We start from the raw sequence: 23,777 nt of genomic DNA, 5'->3' as shown, positions 1-23,777 counted from the left end.
ATGACTAACGCATTAATGTTGATTAATGTGCATTGTCTCAGTTCAATAAACTAATAACAATAACAAATACTACTGCTGGTCTCTTCTCCAATGACCCCATTTCCAAAGCAATTAATCACAATCTGTTTCTTTTATACTGTTTTGTTGCATTGTTGCTGCCTCTTATTGTGTCATTGTTGTTGTATGGTCTTCTGCATTACTGCCACCTAATGGCCTGGAGCAGATTGTTGCAAAAATGTTGTGGAAAAACTGCAATATCATGCTTGGGTTGGCTGAATTGGCTGAATTTGCTATGGAAAATAAAAGATAACCAATGGTCTGAAGTTGCATTTTGGTTTTGCAGGATTAAGGTTAGCGTGTGAGCTAAGCAGTTGGTCGACCGCTGGCCAGTGGTGGAGTGTCTTTGAGCCCTCTGATTGGCTGTTCAACTCAGAGAACAATCATACAAGAAGAAAAGTCCCTAAAGAAAAAAACAAAACAAAACAAAACAATCATCTCGTCTATCCTCCTAGCCTCCCAGCTAATAGTAGCTCTTCCTCAGAGCCATATGTTAGAGAGAGTCTTGCCAACTCATATCATATGGGCGCCATGTTTGCTACATCGGAGGGAAGATTCTACAGTGTAACCCTATGGGGCAGATGTGCTATGTTGAAATAAATGTCTTATTTTCACCATTAACAGGCCTATAAATGTTATAGCCAATGCAAGTCAATATATTAAAGGCCCTCACTTAAATATCCCAGCGTCTATGGGATGGCGTGTACGATGGGAGACCAACTTTCCTGCCTATAGTTTGTTTAGTGGCTGAAAGTTGGTCTGGAGTTGCCGCAAAGATCTCCTGAGCCAATCGAATCGTTCTTTTACGAGGCGATGGACAGTGGAGTCACAGCGCAGTCAGCTGAGCACCGCGGGGTCGAATTTGTTTACAACTAAATTGCTCTGATTGGTTGTTGGCTGTAAAATTGTTAGTGCAAAGGTATTTTCTTTCTGTGTATCATCTGAAACGCGCCCCATAACGAAATCCACGTGGCGTGTTACCAGACCCATGTTCTAAAAGAATCCAGTGACACTCCAGGAATCAAAACGTTGACTTGTTTATAGGGTATCATCGTCGCCGTCAGCAGGACTGATCCCCCCGGGACCGTGAATGTTACAGCAATCCGTCAACAGTTATGAAGATATTATCTGCCCGGATCCAACATCAGAGCCAGAAGCATGACTTAAAATCATTAGAAAACTAAAATGTCTGCCAGAGACCATCTATTTCAGGATGCAACCCCCTCAGAAAACATATCTAATCTTATCGTGGCCGTTATCCGTCCTCCCTGACAACAGGAAGAGTCAGGGTTCATGGGAAATATCGTCCTGACTGCGACCAACACAAGAGTTAAGGTTCCTAAACAGCGAGGGTAGGATCACTGGAAAGATTTAAGAGGACACTTGACTTGCGGAGGCCTTATTTAGAGACGCCTCAGGATGAAATTAGATCTTAGCGGGCAGGCACCGCCAGAAATCCAGGTCAGAAGTTATTTCTAAATATTGAACTTAATACGGAAAACTCCCAGCTTTGTGCCAGCCGACGTCTCATCATTCCTCAACGCATTCCTCATTGTCATATTCAAACACACTGTCCCAACATACGAAACCTCCGACAGCTGAGAGCGTCCGGCTTCTCAGAAGGCACAAAGTTTGACCCCCCCCCACCCACCACCACCGCCTCCCCCTCCTCCTGGGTAACTGTCACGAATACCCGGAAAACCACAACATTGGGCCGTCGCTCTCAGTCTCTCTCTCGCTGTGATCGGAAACGAGGGGGCTAACGTGTTAAAGCCCGTTAAAGTGGGCTGCAGAGCTAACAGAGGCAAAGGGGAGGGCGGCGGAGGGGGGGGGCAGAGGTTCACACACCGAAAAATCATGAGGTCTGATCAGTCACCTGGTCACCTGCCCCACTGTCGAAACACCGAAGTGACCTCTTGCCACAGCAGGAAGTAGGACACGAGGATCAGGGCCATCGAACCAAATTAAGCCTCATTAAAAGTTGGCAGGTCTTCAAAACACTAAAAATTCTGCTCCCGCTAGAGGTTCAATCTGCAGCTCGGACGTTTTTAAAAGTGGATTTGATGACATCAGGTTAAAAAGATATTGATTTTTTTTTTTTTTTTGAAACCCTTGTGTGGCTCCAAAGGGCTCGGGTTGCAAAAGAGAGCAGATAACGCTGGTTTTAACCTAAACTTTGGAACCTCGAACCTGATAAGAGAATAAAGACATCAAACATGCTATAAGTTAAATTTATTCTAGTCAAACCAGGACAGAAGCAACATAGAGGCAATAAACCTGCAATTATTTAATAAGAGTTTACTGACATTTCATCAATAGTTCTTAGCTTTATTAAATTTATACTGTAACAAACTAATTAAAGTGTCCTGCTTAAAATTATATCTACTAACATGATTTTTGTTTCTTGTTATGTGCAGCTGTAGAACAGGAATTAGAGAGTGAACGCTGCCATCTGCTGGACGGGAGAGGAACTGCTCGAACCAATAAGAAGCTCACACGCACACGTTTATCAAACGTTTTATTTGTATTGAAGGTTACAGAGCATCAGGTCTTTCATTTTTATTATTTTCTTATCAAAATAAGGAAATCAAACTTTAAATATGGATTCGACAGCGTTAGTGGTAAACACGTGACAACACTTAGGAGTCCATCCTCGTGAATAATTCGATTTTAGACGGAGGAAATTGAAATCTTGTGACTTTGTGCCTTTGACGTGTTACTGATTCAGTGGATCCGTTTGAAATTTTTTTTTTTGTTGTTTTTTTTTTTAAAAGGTTTGGTCCCAGTAACACATGCTTGTCCATTCACACGACACTACTTTCTTCTTCTACAATCACACAGCTACATACAAAATAATAATAATAATAATAATAATAATAGAAAATAACAATAATAATGGTCTAATTCTTGGTTCTTTGGTGCAACGTTACCAGGTTTATTTCTCACGGCCAGGCAGAACTTTTAGTTTTAAGACGAGGGAATGCAGATGTTGATGGCTGGAGATGAGGTGCAAGAGAAAGAGAAAGAAACAGAGACACAGAGGAAGGGGCTCACGAGTCTATGACCGCTTTCTTCGACTCTCAAAGTTCCTGAAGTTCACCGGCCTAATCTTCATCTCTGCAAATTCAATCGAGTGCTCGTGGCCCTTCCAGTGGAACCAGTTGATCCCCTGTGGAAATACAAATAAAAGGGGACAACACCACGTCAGGGTCAGAAACTTCCCTCATAAATTCTTTTCATACTTAAATAAAGGGCAGATTTATAGAGTAACTAATTAGGATGTTTTTTCTTTCTTTCCTCTGTCTTTAATTAGTAAGATTTGATCGGTAAATAGAAATGCATCTGTATTATCCTGCAGTAGAGAGACAGCATTCGTGCTAATATTAAAGAGGAAACACACCGATCGGCCACAACATTATGACCATTTACAGGAGACGAGAATAACATTTAAACCGTCTTGTGACAATTCAATGTTCTGCCGGGAAACCTGGCGTTCATTCGTGTGGATGTTACCTAAATGTGTGTTTGTGAGGTTCAAGTAGCTTCTTCAGTTCTAAGAGACTGGTGGGAAGTTGAGGTTTAAGTAGGAAACTCTCTGGGTAAAACCCTTCAGAAACTTGCTTGACTTGATTCCACTAATGTCAATTAACGGCTGGATACTTACATGTCACTGGGGAGGAGGTTGTTGACTACAACTGTCATTCATGTGTCAGACCGGCATTTCAAACAATAACCAGATGGATAATAGTTCAGATTTTTTAATCTCGTAAGTAACGTGTGCACTACTTATGGTGTAGATAAAATGGCGGTATCCCTCAGGTGGTTCTTTCTTCTACCGACTCTGTTTATCTAATTCTTCTTCGCCTGTGACCGGCTTTCTCAGATGTTTTTGTTCTGCGGTCATACAGCAGTGCAGTGGATGTGGAGCTTGCACGCATGCGTTGTCCAGTTAAAGTCAGATTAAGACATATATATTCAGAAAATCGATTTCCCATCTTCATCGTCTTAGTCTGATGAGGAGAACTCTGATTTTAGTTGGACTAACGTGTTTACATGGTCTTAAGTTGTCCAGTTAAAGTCGGATTAAGGCAATAACTGGGTTTTTTTTTTTTCACATGCATTAAATCTTACATATTTACCGATCTCATCCTAAAGATCAGGTGACTTGACATCCACTAAACCCACCATCATGAACCCAGGCAGTTTTCACTGCATGCACTCTCCCCGAGCTGGAAGCAGCCATTAGACGAAGGTAATCTGTGTCCTGAAAAGACTTTCACACAGTCATCAAAAAGCGTGACGTTCTAACCCCGACTGAATGGAATCAACGTTCTCAGGAAGTAACAGACGAGGCCGTTCGGCTCCACGGATTCACGCCGTTTGATGGCAAATGAGACGGAAATGGACGTTCATCAGAGCAGGCTGCGATTTTCCAGTCGCAGTGACCGCGTCGACTGCTGCCTCGGATTTTCTGTTTCTCGGCTGGCAGGAACAGTGGAACTGATGCTGCTGTTTGTAGCGCATTCACCTCAAGGTTATGGTTGGACATGTTGTGAGTCTGTTCGACACTGTTGTAAAGAGCTGTTTGTCTCAGTTGCTGGAGCCTTTCTGTCTGAACTTTCCTCGTTAACAAAGAGTTTCCCTCCACGGGGCATTTTTCCACAAAATTTGGAATAAACTCTAGAGCAGGGGGCCACATATTACCCCAATAGAGGGTGACGTCACATCAAGTGAAGTCTCCATGGTTACGGCCACTGATTGGCAAGAAGTGACAGCTGAATGTGGAGATTAGCAGCATTAGCTTGAAACATAGGCTTTAATAGCGTCTAAATTGTAAAATGAATAAAACAAAAGGGGAAGAGCAACAAATTTTAAAAGCAGTCAGAGATATGTTTAGGCTAACGTTACTTCTCAGTAAAGCTCTTAGTGTTAGCGTCTTTTATTTAGCTACATTTATTACGATGGAAATTAACTAAAACTAACTGAAACTGAGGCTAATCCACTTTTTCAGATCAATACTAGTTCGTATGGATCATTGTTGAGTCCATTTGTCCTCAATTTGATCTGATAATCAACATTTTTCCTGGTCTCTCTGTATTTACTGATACATTTCACCATGTTTTTGCCACACAGGAGGCGTGGCCTCAGGCAGCAGTGATATGCCTACCCTCTATTTGATCTTAAGTGGCCCAGACATAGTACCATAACCTATCAACCTAATAAGAACCTATAAATAACGACAACTTTTAAAAATTCAAGGCCAGATTAGACCCTCTGGTGGGCCGCTTTTGGCCTCCGGGCCGTATGTTTGACACCAGTGGTCTAAACTCTATTGGGGTGAGCTCTGATTTTATCTAAAAGTCGTCTCTCTGCAGGTTTTTATGCACTGACTTCTAATAAATGTGGTCACTACGACTACTCTCAAGAAAAACAAAGTAAAGATCCAGATATTCAGATGAAGACATTTTCATTCGTAAAAGCAAAGGTGAAGCAGATGCTGTCAAAGAGCCAGAGATTAATAAACCACATGTCTAAATGTCTGCCTTTAAGATGGTCTGCATTCGTTCAGGAAATCAAACTGAAGGAATGAGAATAATACAATGGAAGGAGGTGAATTCATTTCCCAGACTGCATCCGATATTTCCCCCGGGATCATTACGTACGGTTTAGTTTACGTACCTTACTGTGACTGTTGTCTCCATATTTCCCCATCAGGTTCACGCGATGACAGTTTTTATACCAGAAGGCTCCTTTGTAGGAGAAGGCGCAGTTGGTGACGGCGATGTCGTTGTCGTTGTCGTAGGTGGAGAAGGGTCGACCCTGGTGGTAGGTCATGGAGTCACCTGGTGAACAAAGAGGACGACGGTGAAGCTGGTGAGACTTATTCGGTTAAGACGTAGCGGATGTAAGAAAAGGAGGAAGAATTTGTCATCATTTTGAGAATAGTGCTTTTGTTGATTATCTGCATAGTTAAATCTCTTCAAAAAACGACTTTTTTTTAAACCGTGTACCAGTTTATCCAACAGGAATCCAACAAACCTTTAGGAATAATTCTACACTAGCCCAGAAAATGTATTGTTCACGTGATGCAGTTCTGAAAAACCTTTTACCATTTTCAGTCCATTAGCAGCGCTAACAGCCAAGCGTGGCTAGCTGAGCTACCGTCAAGTTGCCATTGATGTGTTTATCGACAAAAATAAAACTAAACCAAAAACTAATCTGAGGTTAATCAAAGATGTTTCATCCAAGTATTTAGGTCTAAATGACTGTTGGAGAGTTTTAATTCTGAACATCTGTGGTTGGTGTCCACCTAGAAATGACATGACTAGGATCTACTGACGACTCACCTGTAATCTCAGTCCAACTCCCCTCTTCAAAAATCCTTCAGATTTGACATATATGACTTTGTTTACCCCTCATTTGTCTTCTCTGGCTAAAGAGTGTTTATCATTATGGAGTGAATGGTCAGGAGGTGAACAGAGAAACTCTTAAAACGTTCGATGTGAAAATAATTTGGAGTTTTTTTAAACATTAAAGCCTGTTAGCCTACTCTAGTTAACTACCACTACTAAATGATATGAAATATAAATGACCATAAAACGGCCTCTTGCTTAAACCTCCTGCTTTAACCCCGACATTAAGTTTTAGGTTTTATTGTAGCTTATCTGCTTCATATAAACCCGTTGTACTCGTTAGTGGACACTTAAGTCTGCCATCTAGTGGTAGCAAAGGGTCAATAAATTAATTCTACAGATGATCACTACACAACCCCATCAAATTCTATTATTTATTTCTGCTTATTAATGTTTGTAGTTTGATACGACACGCAAATTAAACACATTTTGTCAATAGCAACGAGCTACAACGTTGCTAATTAGCAAATACTCGTTTGAGGACGTCGGGACTTCATTGTTCTGTCTTTGCTCGGGTATGAAAAATAAACCGTTTTATATTTTATCACAAATTGGTGACTTTATTATGATATAAATAATGAAATAATCCCAGTGTCCACATATGAGGACATGTTTCTATTTTTTACCAGAAACTGCTACTTCCTGTTGAAAGATGATGCTTAGTTTTTATACTTCTTAGTTCCTTCTCATCCCAAACACCTTGGAGAAATTAAAAACGCATATCACATAAAAGCTCAGGTCTCAGGAGGTTATTTTAGGTTTAAGATTTAATTTTTTTTAGCAAAAACAATGTAAAAATGGGAAACCTGGCGCCATCTAAAGGTGAGAAAATCCACCTCTAATGATAAATAATTAACATATTTGTTATTCTGGGCTTCAGGCCAAATGTTTGTCCTTATTTCTAGCATTTTCTGCACAATATACATTATTTATCTCATCAAATTCTGCATTTAGGCAACAAAAAAAAATAAGTGCACGCCTTCTCAAAAGGCTGAACTGTTCCTTTAAAGTGATACCCACCTGCTGTTCCGCTGAACGCTCCTATGGAGACTTTATAGCGTGTTCTCGGCTCTGCAACCGTGAACCTGTCGTACTGAGCGTAGGCCGACTCCCCCCTGTCCCTCAAGTCCACTCGCAGCTCGTAATGTCCCGAAGATGTGATTTTATGGAGGTTGGAGAGGCCTATAATCCAGATTTAATAGGAGTGAGGCGGAGAGCGAGGGGCTAGGACAGTAAATAAATGGAGTGTAAAAGACGAGCGGGAGATCTCACCCAGCCAGAACTCATCGTTCATGTTCCCGAAGCCAGCTGTGTAGTTCTTCCAGTTCCTGTAGAATTCCAGCTTTCCGTTCTGGCGCCGGAGGAAAACCTGAGGAAGCACCGACTTTCATGAGCATCCCAACGATCCCCCGAAAAAGACGGGGTTCCAGCAGGTTGGAACTTCCTTACCATCCATCCTCCGCCGTCTGTGGTCATGTCGCAGAAAACCTGGACGGCCTGGTTCTCCTCGCCCGCTATGTAGACGGTGTGCAGCCCGGAGGTCGTCTCTCCGTTCAGTAAAACCTGAGCGCAGTCCCGGGGGCGTCCGTACAGCTGCCCGACTGTGAAGCACATATTAAAAAGTCATCATCTCGCAGCTGCTCAGTCTTCAAATCCTGACGTGCAAAAAAAAAAAAAAAAAAAAAAATGCATGAGACAGTATCGAGTGAGAAGAGAGGGAAAAATTAAAGGTTTTTCCACTTGGGGAGAATGAAAAAATAAAGCACAGGTGAATCTGGAGCTGGAGTATCGGATTAAATAAAAGGAATTTGAAATAATATCTTGGTAATGAAGCGACCGGTAAGTCTATTTAAGACACATGCTCACTGGTGGTGAAGGCCGTGGAGACGTAGCGACTCCTCTGGTTTCCATGAGAAAGGAACCAAGGAAGAACAGAAGGAAGGAAGGAAAGAAGGATATGATGAAGGAAGTAAGCAAGGGAGGACGGAAGGAAGGAAGGAAGGAAAAGATAAAGGAGGGAAGGAGGAAGGAAGGAAGGACAGAAATGAGGAAGTATATGATGAAGGGAGGGAGGAAGGAAGGAAGTATATGAGAAAGAAAGCAAGGAAGAACTGAAGGAAGAAAGGAAAGAAGGAAGGAAGAAAGGAAGGATATGATGAAGGAAGGAAGCAAGGGAGGACGGAAGGAAGAAAGGAAGGAAGAAAGGAAGGATATGATGAAGGAAGGAAGGAAGGAAGAAAGGATATGATGAAGGAATGAAGCAAAGGAGGATGGAAGGAAGGAAGGAAGGAAGGAAGGAAGGAAGGAAGGACAGAAATGGAAGGAAGGAAAAGATATAGGAGGGAAGGAGGAAGGAAGGAAGGACAGAAATGAGGAAGGAAGGGAGGATATGATGAAGGAAGGAAGGAAGGAAGGAAGGATATGATGAAGGAAGGAAGCAAGGGAGGACGGAAGGAAGAAAGGAAGGAAGAAAGGAAGGATATGATTAAGGAAGGAAGGAAGGAAGGAAGAAAGGATATGATGAAGGAAGGAAGCAAAGGAGGACGGAAGGAAGAAAGGAAGGAAGGAAGGAGGAAGGACAGAAATGGAAGGAAGGAAAAGATATAGGAGGGAAGGAGGAAGGAAGGAAGGACAGAAATGAGGAAGCAAGGGAGGACGGAAGGAAGGAAGGAAGGAAGGAAGGAAGGAAGGAAGGAAGGAAGGAAAAGATAAAGGAGGGAAGGAGGAAGGAAGGAAGCCCGATGAGGAAGTAATGATGAAGGAAGGAAGGAAGGAAGTATATGAGAAAGAAAGCAAGGAAGAACTGAAGGAAGAAAGGAAAGAAGGAAGGAAGAAAGGAAGGATATGATGAAGGAAGGAAGCAAGGGAGGACGGAAGGAAGAAAGGAAGGAAGAAAGGAAGGATATGATGAAGGAAGGAAGGAAGGAAAAAAGGATATGATGAAGGAAGGAAGCAAAGGAGGACGGAAGGAAGGAAGGAAGGAAGGAAGGAAGGAAGGAAGGAAGGAAGGAAGGACAGAAATGGAAGGAAGGAAGAAAGGAAGGACAGAAATGGAAGGAAGGAAAAGATATAGGAGGGAAGGAGGAAGGAAGGAAGGACAGAAATGAGGAAGGAAGGAAGGAAGGAAGGAAGGAAGGAAGGAAGGAAGGAAGGAAGGAAGGCCTTTTAACGCTCATACACTCTAAATCACTTGATCCCAGGGTGGATGTTGAGGCCTTGGACGGGGCTTCAGGCCTTTATCGGATTAAATAAAAGGAATTTGAAATAATATCTCTGTAATGAAGCGACCGGTAAGTCTATTTAAGACACATGAGGGAGGGGAGGTTTGCGTTTTCGTGCTCACTGGTGGTGAAGGCCGTGGAGACGTAGCGACTCCTCTGGTTTCCAGCGATGGCCTGCAGCCTCACTTTGTACTGGGTGGAGCCGGTGAGCCGGGTCATGCTGTAGGAGGACGCCGTCGGGCTCAGCACCACCTCCTGTAACCCAAAACCCAAACCCTTCGATTCACCATCACGTTCGAAAAGCACTTTGAAGCTGGAGAGAGAGAGAGGGCGCACGTACCCTGAAGCTGCCGTCGCTGTCGGAGGAGAAGGTGAGTTTGTAGCCGGTGGCGGCGGCTTGAGGCGGCCGCCACGTCAGCGTCGCCGCGTCCGTCTGGACGTTTGTGGCCGTCAGCTCCCGAGGAGGATCCACATCTGGAAGGACAGGGGGGGGGAAATTAGACTCATGTGGAAGACACTGTGCTGTCTGTGGAAGGAAGGAAGGAAGGAAGGAAGAAAGGAAGAAAGGAAGGAAGGATATGATGAAGGAAGGATGAAAGGAAGCAAGGTAGGAAGGAAGGAAGGAAGGACAGAAATGGAAGGAAGGAAAGAAATTACGAAGGAAGTAAGGAAGGAAGGAAGGAAGGAAAAGATAAAGGAGGGAAGGAAGGAAGGAATGAGAGAATTGAGGAAGGAAGGATATGATGAAGGAAGGAAGGACAGAAATGAGAAAGGAAGCAAGGAAGAACGGAAGGAAGAAAGGAAAGAAGGAAGGAAGAAAGGAAGGATATGATGAAGGAAGGAAGCAAGGAAGGAAGGAAGGAAGGACAGAAATGGAAGGAAGGAAAAGAAATAGGAGGGAAGGAGGACAGAAGGAAGGACAGAAAAGAGGAAGGAAGGAAGGAAGGAAGGAAGGAAGGAAGGAAGGACAGAAATGAGAAAGGAAGGAAGGATATGATGAAGGAAGGAAGAAAGGAGAGAATTGATGAAGGAAGGAAGGACAGAAATGAGAAAGGAAGCAAGGAAGAACTGAAAGAAGAAAGGAAAGAAGGAAGGAAGAAAGGAAGGATATGATGAAGGGAGGAAGCAAGGAAGAACGGAAGGAAGAAAGGAAAGGAGGAAGGAAGGACAGAAATGAGAAAGAAAGCAAGGAAGAACTGAAGGAAGAAAGGAAAGAATGAAGGAAGAAAGGAAGGATATGATGAAGGAAGGAAGAACTGAAGGAAGAAAGGAAGGAAGGAAGAAAGGAAGGATATGATGAAGGAAGGAAGCAAGGAAGAATGGAAGGAAGAAAGGAAAGGAGGAAAGAAGGATATGATGAAGGAAGGAAGGAAGGAAGAACGGAAGGAAGAAAGGAAAGGAGAAAGGAAGGAAGGAAGGAAGGAAGGACAGAAATGAGAAAGGAAGCAAGGAAGAACTGAAGGAAGAACGGAAGGAAGAAAGGAAAGGAGGAAGGAAGGAAGGAAGGAAGGAAGGAAGGAAGGAAGGAAGGAAGGAATGAAGGATATGATGAAGGAAGGAAGGCCTTTTAATGCACGTAGACTCTAAATCACTGATCCCAGGGTGGATGTTAAAGCCGTGGACGGGGCTTCAGGCCTTTATCCTTTATTCTACCCACCTGTGTCAAACTCAATGACAGCGGAGCTGCTCTTCTGTGCGTCTTTCACAGCGTGAACTCCAACCGTGTAATGAGTCGCTGGAACCAGGGAGCTCATCTCAAACTCCACGATGTTCCCAGAAACGCGCTCCTCCACCGGGGACACTGATCATCCAGCCAACGGAAGGGGAACACAAACATGTCACAGACTTAGACTCACAACGCGCTTTCAGATAGACACAGTTTCACTAAAGAACAGACAATAAATAATGAAATGTAAAACAGTACAGATACGAATAAAGATAAATATAAATAAAACAGCAACAAAGCAGCATGAATTTATGCAAAACACGGGTTGCACAAGTCACACAGCTCTTTATCATCAAACGATCCCCCATCAAACTAAAAGTAAAGCAACGCACCTGAGTCCGCGCTGTACGTAATGACGTAGCCATCAACGGTGGCAACGGACGGCTGCCATAGCAACAGGGCTGAAGAGTCCGTGACATTGACTGCGGACAATCCCTGCGGTCTGTCCAAAGCTAAGGGGCATTAAAAAAAAAAGGTAGTAAAATCATTTTGAGTGTTTTTTTTGTTAGTTTGTTTGTTTTTGTTGTTTTAAAATCAGAAAATCAGAGACGGGGGAGGTGGGGGCCAACCTGTGGTCACGGTGTCCGTGCTGGGGTCGCTCTCCTCCAGGCCTTTAACGGCGCTAACCGTCACCTGGTACGTCTTCCCGGGCGTCATGTTGGGCAATAAAACCTCGGACACGTCTCCGTCCACGGTGACCGACATCGGGCTTCCTGGAAACAAAAAAAAAAAAGAAAAGAAAGAAGAGGACACGAAGTGTTGACAGGTTTGATGTAGCATGAGAGGTGAGAAACTTTGATTTCAGCTAAATGCTAACATGCTAACGCTCAGCAGGCATGTTTACTAGTTTGGTACCTGGTAAAAATGTGCACAGCAGAAATTAAACAGTTAGATTATAACTATTATAATGTTGGTTTACCTTTTGACTGAAAGTTTCCATTTTAACCTTTAAAACTGGCGTTTTCTTGATTACCGTAACTCACAGTAAATTGCGCTATTAAGAAAATTCAAGTGCGGCTGAACGCTTGTGATTTTATATGGAAGACCTTTGTGACATCACAAGGGTATAACTAATGTAGCCGAGTGTACAAAAATAGGCTACACTAACTTCGTTTATTATCAACAAATTCCTCCCCGGTCTTGCGTCACCCCACAACCTGCAGTCATCATTACCGTAATGGCAGCATATTTTTCCAGAAAGCGCAACTTGAATTTTTTCTGCTCTGATTAGACAGCTAGCTCACACTTTGCTACTTTTGCACTTACTACAGAACTTTTACGTGCAAAAAAATTCTAACCAGAATTTGTCAAAACATTAGACTCAAAAAAAATAAAAGTATCAACATTGCTTTTGTTCTTAATACTGGTACACTTTGGGTAGGAGCTGCTGTAATGAAAAGTAATTTCCCCCTGGGATCAATAAAGTGATTCTGATTCTGAACCTCATGTCAGAAAAGTCATAACAATCAAAATCATTAGGATGTATTGTTTAGATGACTAAATTTTATTGAAACTATCCAGTATTTGCTGAGATATCTCATTTTGTACCAAGGTAGTGATGCATATTCACAAAGGCTAAAATCTAAACCATAATATAAATATTTATTGGATAAAAAAACAATTTAATACAATTTAATCCTGCAGCAATTTGCAGCGATGCAACAGTCAGTAAATTGACCTCTTACCTCCTTCAAACGGCACATATGTGATGCGGTAGTTATCCACTGGAGTGTGAGGCATGGACCAGTGAACTATAGCCGAGGAGTCAGTCACTTCAGAGAAGTGAAGTCCTCTTGGATTGCTCAGGCCTGGCAGAGTGCAAATGGATAAAAAAAAAACAGAGGGGAAATATGTGAATTAAGGTGAAGAAAATGTTAAAAGGTTCATCTGAGGGAATCCAAAATCAGATTTTCCTTCACTCCAAGTTTCCATTAGAGGCAGACATGGAGTTTTGCCTAAACCTGAGGAATAAAGATGGTTAGTGGGATCCAGTTCTCTGAAAGCGCCACACCAAAAAAAAAAAGTGTTTATCAATCAGTTTGAGGCTTGCAGTGTTTTACATATACCTGTCTGAGCAACCCCAGTAATCGGCTGGGAGCGCTGGTCAGGACCGACACCGTAAACCTCAATTTCATACTCTGTGCCACTCATGAGTCCGGTTACGACCGTGGTTCGCTCGTCCCCGCGGGCGCTGTACTCCCGGGGATGAGCTAATCTTTTGCTGTCTCTTATTTTGATGACAAATCTGTCGAACAGATCTTCGTCCGCCGCCCACGACAGACGGAAACCCTGGTGCGTGACGTCCGAGACAAAGAGGTGGTCCACTTCCGGCTCGGCCTCTGGTTAGACAGGGAGACATTAACGTTTCAAGTAGGACATTTGAGAGAAGGAGGGCATCAATCAGGCGAAGGAGGTTTCCGGGGTGGCTGACAGGAATATATTCCAGCCTGAAAGCCATTTTCGTCCCCCCACCTCTGAGCCGGGCCATGCTCAGGCATCCGTTAGTGGAAATACAGAGGCAAACGCTTGGGAGAATTAAAAGATGAGGTGGTTTTTGTAGACATATATTTGTGTCGGTTAACGGATCTGGTTGAGAAGAGGTCCCCATGCGTCCTGCCTCGATGCATTCAGTGCATTCAGAGGAGACTAAACAAATGGGATTAGAAGTTACATCAACAGACATTTCATGCTCTGCTGATTTTTTCAGTGTTTTCCAACAACGTTTGTTCCACTCGGTGGTTGGTGTCAATCGATTTCAATTCCAATTGAGAAAGGTGTGAAGGAAAACACATTGTAAAATATGAAAACAAACAAATGTTGCTTGCTCATATTTTTTTTTTTTTTTTGGAGGTGAGAAGAAATCAAACAGACGGGAGCTCTGCGTCTCTCGCCGCCGCATACGGAGAAAATGCTTAAAACAAAGGAAAAGTGAGATCATTCTGGAAAGAAAAAGTAAAAGTTGGGTTGTAAATCTCAGTTAGGGTTAGGTAAGAGTGCTGAGCTGAAGCCTCACCATCAGAACGTGGCAATTAACAGAAAAGTATCAGGCTAATTTAGATGAATGAAATAATGTGAATAAAAGATGGTGTCATTTAAAGTTTAAAATCTGCCAGGTTGTGAGAGTGAAACTTCAGAACTGGATCATTATGTTTAGTGCCACTTAAAGGTTTTTTGCACCCTTCAATATTTTGTACACTTTTGGTCTATGACTCATGACTCAAAACAAATCAGCAGATTTTCACAGAAGGGTTGAAAGTTGATAAAAAATGAATCCATTTTAACAAGTAAAACATAAATATTAGACATCAGCATTTGTTCATTCAGGAAAATTAACAATCTGTACATTTCTGGAGCTGCAACGGTCTGTGAAACCTTCATGTACATCAGCAGCTTAGAGGAATTTTAGCCGTCTTCTGGCTTGTCTATAGGACGTCTAGCAAACAAATCTTTTAGTATCAGTAATGTCTTTGTCCATGTCATCACACCACGGTTGCTAAGTGTTCTCCTGATGGTGGACTCATAACCATGAGTGATTTTTGCTTCATTCCTGTGGAGGGCAACAGTCGTCTTAAATCTCCTCCATTTATTCTCAATCTGTCTGACTGTGGAGTTGTGAATTCCAAACACTCTAGAGATGGTTTTGTAACTTTTTCCAGCCTGATGAGACACAATAAGTTCTTTTCCTTCGTCTGTGCCATCATACACTTGCATAAACACTGAAAAAGTTCTCATCATTACATTGATAGGAAACACTTCTGAACAGATGGACTCTAATTTGGCCTTAAAAGAACTTTGCACTTACTATTTTACCTCACAAATATGTAATATTGGCTCATTTTACTGGATAAGCAAATACCAAGTATAATATTTGTTTCATTTGTTTAAATTGGATTCTCTTTGTCCAACTTCACATCTTGTGTGAACATCCACTGATCTTTTGAGTAATATTTATGCAGAAATGTAGAAAACCAAAGGGTGCAAAAAAAATGTTATGCGGCAAAGTTTGTACACAGCAAACCCACAAAAAAACGAGAACTTTTTTAGTAAGACGAGGGGCCTTGCAGTGCACTGTGAGTTGTACCTGTCACAGCCACTGTAGTCAGAGGCCGAGAGAGAAGCCCTGACTCTGACACCCCGGTCAGCCTGACCTCATAGCCTATGCCGGTGATCAGGCCCCAGATGTCCAGGTGGCTTTCGTTTCCAGGCACCGTGAACTCCTGAGGCTCCAGCAGCCAGCCGGAGTCTGTCACCACTATGTGAAAATGGCTGAAGCCGCCACTAGAGGGGGCTAAGTCTTCCTCCTGATGCTGCTGCTGCTGCTGCTGCTGCTGCTGCTGATCCTGCTTCTGCTGCTTCACGTCCCACGACACGCGGAAGCCGTAGGGGGTTATGTTGGAAATGGTCAAATTTTCCACTTTTGGCAACGGAGCTGGGAGGAGTGTGGGTTTGGTTGGAGGGGGAACGAGATACCATTAGGGGATCATGTGTGCAATGGTTGCAAAAGCAAAAGGTAAGAGCCAGTTCTTCCTCTAAAACAGATTTTAAAGGCCAAAACACATTAAGAGCAAATCTGGTATGCGTCTTCATCAGGTTTCCAGTGTTATTGAGTGTTCTCTGAGATACAAAAACAAAACACGCACCTTGTAGAGAAATTACGTAGAACAAAGCCATCTAGTGGCCATTGGTGGTACTGCAACTCAAATACAAATCTGTCCAATCATTCACTTTTCGCACCAAATATCACCTGAAGTATTTTGTCACACTCACTATACTAACATCTAGCACTGCAGTCATCATTAAAGAGACAAAGCAATAAGAAAGCTAGGATAGTGCTTTTTACGCGTTATATACTGCTGTGACAATGGTATATAGGCCTGCCATTATTACAAGGGTATATATGATTATCACAGGGGTGAATACCCTCACTATGGGGCATATACCATTATTACAGGGGTATATACCACCATTACAGGTGCATAGACTATTATTACGGGGCATATGCCATTATTACATACTTTAGATTACATACACTATCATGACTGGGATGTATACTGGCAAGGGTATATAATCTTCATACCATCATTACAAAGGCAGAGGGGTATATATATATATATATATGTAATCAAAGGGGTATAAACTATCATGCTAGGGATTAATACCGTTATTACGTGAGTATATACAAACGTGGCAGGGTACATACTATGATTACAGTGGTATATACTGTTATTACAGGGATATATACACTACTTAAAGGGGTATATACCATCATTACAGAGCATGTATCTTAATTACAGGGGTATATACTATAATTAAAGATGTATATACCACCATGCTAGGAATATATACCATTATTACATTGGTATACTGCTATTACAGGAATTAAAGGGGTATATACCATCATGCTAGGGATGTATACATCATTACCATGGGTATTTACCATCATGGCAGCGTACATACCATGATAACAAGAGTATATAATGTCCTTACACACATATGTATCATTCTCACAGAGGTATGTTGCTGGAGAAAGACACTATATTGCATTTTTTGGACATTTACCAGTTTGGTACTACTTACTTTTTGCATTAACAACTGTCACTGCTCTAATTTTAACTACTTATTATATTATAATGGACGTCAAATTTTCTCCTAATGTGTTTCAGGCTTTAAACTGATAATTGGGGACAAATGCCACGAAAATGTAATTAAATCCATTTAAAGTTGTATAAATGGAAACCATGTTTATTTATTTATTTATTTTTAATCAATTTTCAATCCTAATTATTTAGCTGGAGACATGCTAATAGGCTGAGGTTAAGCGGGTAATTTTGATATTTTAATATTTACCACAAATGTCAGGATGACTGTGTGAAGGCAGAGGTTGAGCAACATTATTAGGATTTTAAACAAAAACCTAAAGGATAAATAATAAATAAACATGATTTCCCCTACATTGAAATATAAAGTTTAAAGATGTGAGTAATGTACGTAGTACCTGTGGCAGCGTGGGCTAACACAGAGGAAGTGTGGCGCCCATGAGAAATACCGTACAGTTCAATATCATAGCCTGTGGCATCCATCAGGTTAGACACGGTAAAGTCACGGGCTTCACCGTTCAGTCTGAACTCCAGCGTATCGGACTGCTGCTCAGAATCACTGACCCGGACAACAAAGCCGTCAAAATGACCTGACACTGTGCTCCAGGACAAGCTGAGGTTATGTGGGCTCGCAGACGAAGCAGCTATGGGCCCCAACTGTGGGACGTCCTCTGGATAAAAGAAGAATATTGCTTTTTGAGTCACGTCGTGCATAAAGATGAGGTTTGCTACATGCAGACGTTTAGGAAATGCATGTAATGAGATACCTGTTGTAGCTACAGCAAATAGGGGCTGAGTATTCTGTCCACCACCACTGCTGGCGTACAGCTTAATGTCGTAAGTGGTGCCCGCTTTGAGCCCGGCCATTACTGTGGAGCGCACGACTCCGGGCAGAGCACGGCCCATTGCCTGCGAGGGCAAAGCAGACTCTCTGACTTCTACTATAAACTTATCAAACGCCTTCTCTCCTGTCCGCCACGACAGAGAGAATCTGTCTGAGGTAATGTTAGAAACAACTAGCTTGGACAAATCAGGCTCTTCAGCTACAGAGGGAGAGAAAAATATAGTATATGTTCATTCATTTAAAAAGAAATAACACAATCCAGTGTATGTGCACAGGCCTAAGTCATATTTAAAGTGCAAGAGAAGAATATTTTAAAATAATTTAAGGCACATATACCTGTTGAAGCAACAATACTGACAGCACTTGTTCGAGATCTCTTGTATGTCCCATAGAGGTAGGCTACATAATCAGTACTGGGCCTTAGCCCCGTGACGTCGTGGGAGTTTACATTGCGGGACAAGTTATATTCCTTTGGCTCCATCAGCCAATCGGAGTCAATTATCTCCAGGATAAAACCATCAAACTGTCCGTCAGTGCCGTTCCAGAAGATTGAAAAGCTCTCGGACGTTAAGTTTGAGATATACAGTTTGCCAACCACTGGCTGCTTCGCTAAAGAGAGAAACCAGGATTAGATGTGTCATCAGTAGAGGAGAGTTTCTGCACCGCACACATACGTCTGATTGGTCAGTTTCATTCGTCGTAGCAATAAATATTTAGTTACGGGACACTCACCACCACCAACAGCAATTCTTGTAGTCTGAGTGGTTCAGTAAAAGATTAAACACATGCACAGTTTCTGCAGAAAATCCCCCGACACCATCTTAGCTGCAGCTTGAAATTTGAAACCACTTCTCTTAAAAAAATAGAGAGAAACTTGAGAAAAAGCCTAGGTCCTGTTCCTGTAACTTGCGTCCTGAGTGATCTGATCACAGGTGACTCATTTAGGACGCATTTGTCATTTCTGCTACACTTGTGACCACATCCTTCTAGTAGTTTGAACACACAACGTGTCCCAGCCGCATTCACAGACCACCTGGCTCATCTGAGCTCGTCTTGCGCAAACAGTTTTAACAACAAGACTAAATTAGTAAATTAAATCATTGAATAGGAGTGGGCTATGTGTGTTTCTGTCACTGACGCAAACACCACAGCAGTGACATTACTCTAAAACTACTGACTACTCTGTAAAATAACCTCAGAGTACAGAGAAACCTCTAAATAACAACTTTATGTGTTCACCTTTGGACATTATATTCCATGTGTTACGTCATATCCTCGTCCACGCAGCAAACTGGTGCTGTTTGTGGTTCTGAAACGGCAGTAGATAGTGTTTCTTTCTTTAGTGACAACAGCTATTTGGACGATATTCTATGAATTATTTGTAAATAGAGCGCAGAGCTGTGATCGGACCACAACACAACAAAACGGTGCTGTTTGTGGTTCTGAAACTACGGAAGAGTATTAGGGCCACACATGAGAGAAAAAAAATGAGAGGAGGTAGATTTTATTTCATTGTGCACTTTGACAAAAAAATGGACCTTCAAACCAGTGTTACCATCTGGGTCCATGATTATTTTGGTCATTAGATTTTCTGTTCAGAAAAGGATATTAAAAAATAAATAAATAAATGAGTGGTTATTTGATTTTCATTGTAAAATTCAAAAATTCAAGGCATTTTTCTTTATCAGGGTCAAGGATGGCAGAACGTTAATTTTTTTCTGTTTCTAAAAATAGAAAAATAAAAAAAAGCAGCCGTTTGTTTTTCTTATTGTGCAACCGGAAGTTGACATTTGAGGACCGTGTTGAAGATGACGTGACTGCAGAAAATCTAAACCGCATATTTCAGGTAAAAACTAAAACTAACTCCATATAATCAGGGAATAGTTAGCTACTAGTTAACATTACTCTGATATAAGTGCAGAGATTTCTGCCGATGACAAGCTTGTCAAAAATCACGTCAGAGTAAAGTTCCAAACACATTTTAGCCTGGGCTAGCTAGGGAAACCACAGAAGAAGTCGTCTGTGAAGGTTCTCAGTCATCCAAGTCATGGTAATCCAAAAAAAGCGTTTAATAAGGTCTTCTTCAGAACTGGAGAAGCTGCTCGGATGAGTGGCGAAACGTCTTCAAGAAATTCTACAAGTCCAGCTGACCTTATTCAACGATTTTTTGGAGAACACAGAAGAAGTCATATATCTGGGGCACCGTCCTCATACGTGCTCTTACTTTGAAAACGGCAACTTCCAGTTGCAAGACATGAAAAAACGGGCGCTTTTTTGTTTCTGTCTTGTAACAAAAGATTTTATTTACTAAAATCAAAATGAAAATCGACCGTTTTTTAAAGTTTTCTTTGTCCATTTTCGACCTTGATAAAGAGAAAAAGAATTTCAATTTTATTTGTGAATTTTAAAATGAAAATGATAAAAAAAGAAAAACGCTAATTTGCTTTTCTGAATGGAAAATCCAATGACCACAACTTACATGGACCATGGATAAATCACAATACAATTTTATATTCTACGCCCATTTCAACTTTTTTCTCAAAGTACATGATGAAAAACAAATCTACCTGCCCTCATTTTTCCTTTCTCGTGTGTGGCCCTAACACTGAAACAGCAGTAGATAGCGATTCATTCTTTAGTGACAGCAGCTGTTTGCACAATATCAGTTCAAGTTATTTGTAAATAGAGCGCAGGACTGTGATCAGATCACAAGTGGTCGCATGTGGAGAGACACTTTTTTGATATTTTAACGCCAGGTGTGAACATGTACTTGAAAAAATGGCCACTTGTGATTGGATCACCCAGGTCGCATGTTAATACCTAAAGCCCTGAAAGATCGAATAAATTAAGTATTGATTAAAAAAAATCTGGTGTTTCAGGAGGGAGATTTCATGCGCACGGAGCACGTTCTGATCATGCAGTTGATTCGTCGATTTATCTTTAGGATCTTAGGATTCATTCTGCATCACGTTGGGCCCAGAGCAATTCAAAGCAGAAACGTACTGACATGCTACGAGGGGTATTGTCAGTTGCATGCAAACATGCAGCAGACAATTGGTGGAAGACAAGTTACTGCTAACCTTAGATTATGTTTTTTTGTTGTTTTTGTTTTTTTACCTTAACATTGGCAAGAAGATTTAATCATATGCCACCTAGTAGTTCAAAAGGAAACGAGGGGATTTACTTTGATGTACAAATAAATAAACTTCACCAAAAGAAGTAAAGCAGCTTTGTCACACACAACTAATGACTGCAAGGACGCACACACCCACGGGCAAACGGTCGCTGGAGGTTAATCGATTACACACTGAGAGGAGACGGTCAAACTGTCGCTGTGTAACGGGCGGGTGAAGGTTTTTTTTGCTTTTGCAATCATTGCAGCACGTCATTGATCACGATGCAGAGGAAGGGGCTTCATGCACTTTCAAATAAACTGGGACGGAGGGAGCAGTCGAGGGCGAGGATGAACATCCGAGGGGGCGTTTGCTTGCACACCTGCCATCACCCTGCCCTCTCTCAGCTAGACAGAAACAGTGGCTGGAGGGTGAAGATCGGTAAATGCCGTGTTAAGAGGAAGCAGCACAGTACACTGCGGCCAGGACGTCGGACAAACGACGCTAAACAGAAATCAAGGTTAGGAGGGTTTGTACGATTCTCGGTTCATGCAGGGAGGCGTGGGCACTCCACAGACTGAAATGGAAACTTATTAATGGAGAGAAAGAAAGTTCACACAAAAAAAAAAAAAAAAAATGCTGCAACGCTGCGAGTCGCAGGTACCTGTGGTGGTCGTAACGTACGCGGGTTCAAGGAAGGAGCCCTGATACATCCCATACAGGCCAACCAGGTAGCTGGTGTTAGGGTTCAGCCCGGAGATGTCCAGGCTCAGAGCGTCTCCGGACACAGTGAGGTTCTGCCTCTCTGCCAAATTGTCCAAGTTTGTTACCTCAAGGACAAAGCTGTCCAAGTCAACAACCGTGGGGCTCCAGGACGCAGTGAAGCCGTCCCATGTAATGTCAGAGAGGTTGAGGTTCAACGCAATCGGCCACAGCGCCTCTGGTAGATACACAGATCAGAGTGGGGTCAACTCAGCGGAAAGATGGATCCTTCACTTTATTTTAAGGCACATTGATCATTAGAAGAAGTACAGTATTAGGACCAAGGGAGGAAAAAAATCTCAGATCTTAAGATAAAAAATATATATATATAAAACAATTAATTATAAAAATTTTTAGGACTTTTGAGAAAAGGTTGAAGTTGAAGTAAACATTATTTTCTCAATAAAATAATTGTGACGACCTTAATAATAATAATAACAATAAATGAATATTATAACTTCTTTTATAAATTAATAATTAATGATAACCATATAAATACTAGCTTAAATAGACAATAACATGATTATATATCTATACAACAATAATAATAATAATACACATTTTTCTCAAAATTTTATGAGTTAAATATGAGATCCTAAAATAAAAATTTAACTATTTAATTTTGTTTTTTTTTTTAAATCATGAAAATATTTCATGTTAACATTTCAAGGATATTTTTAAATTTTAATTTAGGAGAATAAAATCTTTACTTCAAATAGACAATGACATTATTATTCTCATCTCCTATAAGAACTTGTTCTCTAGAGGGTCACAGGCAATAACATTATTATATACTAATTAAATAATAAAATTATTTAATAAAAATGTATTATTTAATAAATCTCTTTTTTTAAAATTAAATTTTAAGAATTAAAAAAGAAATATTCTGACTTTATGTCATTTCTGGATAATAGTGACTTGTTTTAAATAAAAATGACTAATTAAATAATACAGTAATTTTATGAATTGAATCTTAATTTTTTTTATTTTTTTTTATGTTATGTTATTTACTTTAATCCTGAAATATTAAAAGTTATTTTTGGATAATAGTGACTTTTTATTTTTTTAGTAAAATGAATAATTATTGTGAATTAATCTTAAAATCTCAGATTTTTTTTTGGCCCTAATACTTGGTTGTAAAGAGTCACAGCTTAAACAAAAGAGAACAAAGAAGGATTGATTATCTTAAAACATAAACCATCTGTAGAGAAAAAAAAAAAATAATGATAGAAAACATATTGGCTCCATGTACCTGTAGTAGCAAAAACTCTGAGAGGTAAAGATCTCTTCCCTTCCACCAGCCCTTGTAATGTAATATCATATTGTGTGGAGGGGGTCAGACCCTCTATTTCAGCCCTCCTCACACTTCCTGGTACCGTGGTCACATGAGGCTGTGCTCCTGCTGACGGAGCAGTGAGCTCCACCAAAAAGCTATCGAACGCCCCGTCGGGCGCGGACCAGGCCAGGCTTACGCTGGTGGCGGTAACATTGACCGTGAGGTCTCCTGGTTGTTCTGTGCCGGAGCTCCCAGAGCTCACGTCAGCACTGTCAGGATGGAGCGGATCTTTAATTGTCAGCGTTAGCACGTCCGGAGAGGTAGGCTTGTCTGCTACAGTGAATGAGAGCAGGTTAAAAGAAATGAAATTGTTACTGGTTTGGACCCTGTGAAGAAGAAAATTGGGTTAAAGTAAAAAAAAAAAATATTCTGCAAAGAATCACTGATCTGCATGGAGCTTTTATCATTTCCTCTGCGGATTCACCACTGCCGCTAGATCGTCAAGCAACAGCAGCTTAAGGCATTAATGTCGCCATTAATGCTCTGAAGGCTCTGGGTAGCCCACCGCAGTGGAAGTACACAGCTGCCTTCAACCGGACCAGGAAGCCATGCACAGCCAGTTTATTCCTGCAGCTCTGGAGGAGTCACTTTCACGACATGCGAGAGGCGTCGGGTGTAATTTCCTCCCGACCGCTAGACATTTATCATTTAATGCTGTAAATGGGATTGAAGGCGTAGAATTGACGTGGATTAGACGGGACGACACTT

At 41.5% G+C, this 23,777-nt stretch overlaps 1 protein-coding gene across 7 annotated transcripts in view; it reads right to left on the bottom strand.

Annotated features, from left to right (window-relative positions):
- Positions 1 to 2,558: 2,558 nt before the first annotated feature.
- The window catches only part of tnca (tenascin Ca), a 37,600-nt gene continuing 16,381 nt past the window's right edge, over positions 2,559 to 23,777 (bottom strand). For 2 of the 7 annotated variants that reach the window (XM_047570096.1, XM_047570098.1), the window contains 18 exons: positions 22,986 to 23,342; positions 21,636 to 21,911; positions 18,195 to 18,467; positions 17,782 to 18,057; positions 17,413 to 17,685; positions 15,499 to 15,846; positions 13,484 to 13,756; positions 13,103 to 13,225; positions 11,987 to 12,130; positions 11,750 to 11,869; positions 11,349 to 11,492; positions 10,032 to 10,165; positions 9,814 to 9,946; positions 7,920 to 8,071; positions 7,743 to 7,839; positions 7,491 to 7,652; positions 5,737 to 5,900; positions 2,559 to 3,226 (listed from right to left, as the gene is read on the bottom strand). In XM_047570096.1, coding sequence (XP_047426052.1) covers positions 3,116 to 3,226; positions 5,737 to 5,900; positions 7,491 to 7,652; positions 7,743 to 7,839; positions 7,920 to 8,071; positions 9,814 to 9,946; positions 10,032 to 10,165; positions 11,349 to 11,492; positions 11,750 to 11,869; positions 11,987 to 12,130; positions 13,103 to 13,225; positions 13,484 to 13,756; positions 15,499 to 15,846; positions 17,413 to 17,685; positions 17,782 to 18,057; positions 18,195 to 18,467; positions 21,636 to 21,911; positions 22,986 to 23,342 — 3,560 coding nt within the window. In that variant the 3' untranslated portion in view covers positions 2,559 to 3,115. The remainder of the gene's footprint in view (positions 3,227 to 5,736; positions 5,901 to 7,490; positions 7,653 to 7,742; positions 7,840 to 7,919; positions 8,072 to 9,813; positions 9,947 to 10,031; positions 10,166 to 11,348; positions 11,493 to 11,749; positions 11,870 to 11,986; positions 12,131 to 13,102; positions 13,226 to 13,483; positions 13,757 to 15,498; positions 15,847 to 17,412; positions 17,686 to 17,781; positions 18,058 to 18,194; positions 18,468 to 21,635; positions 21,912 to 22,985; positions 23,343 to 23,777) is intronic. The other 5 variants (XM_047570097.1, XM_047570099.1, XM_047570101.1 and 2 more) reach the window with 4 other exon arrangements.

Source organism: Mugil cephalus, chromosome 19 (genome assembly GCF_022458985.1).
Source record: "Mugil cephalus isolate CIBA_MC_2020 chromosome 19, CIBA_Mcephalus_1.1, whole genome shotgun sequence".
NCBI lineage: Eukaryota > Metazoa > Chordata > Actinopteri > Mugiliformes > Mugilidae > Mugil > Mugil cephalus.
The sequence above is the reverse complement of the archived record's forward strand: the minus strand, read 5'-3'. Positions and strand labels throughout refer to the sequence as shown.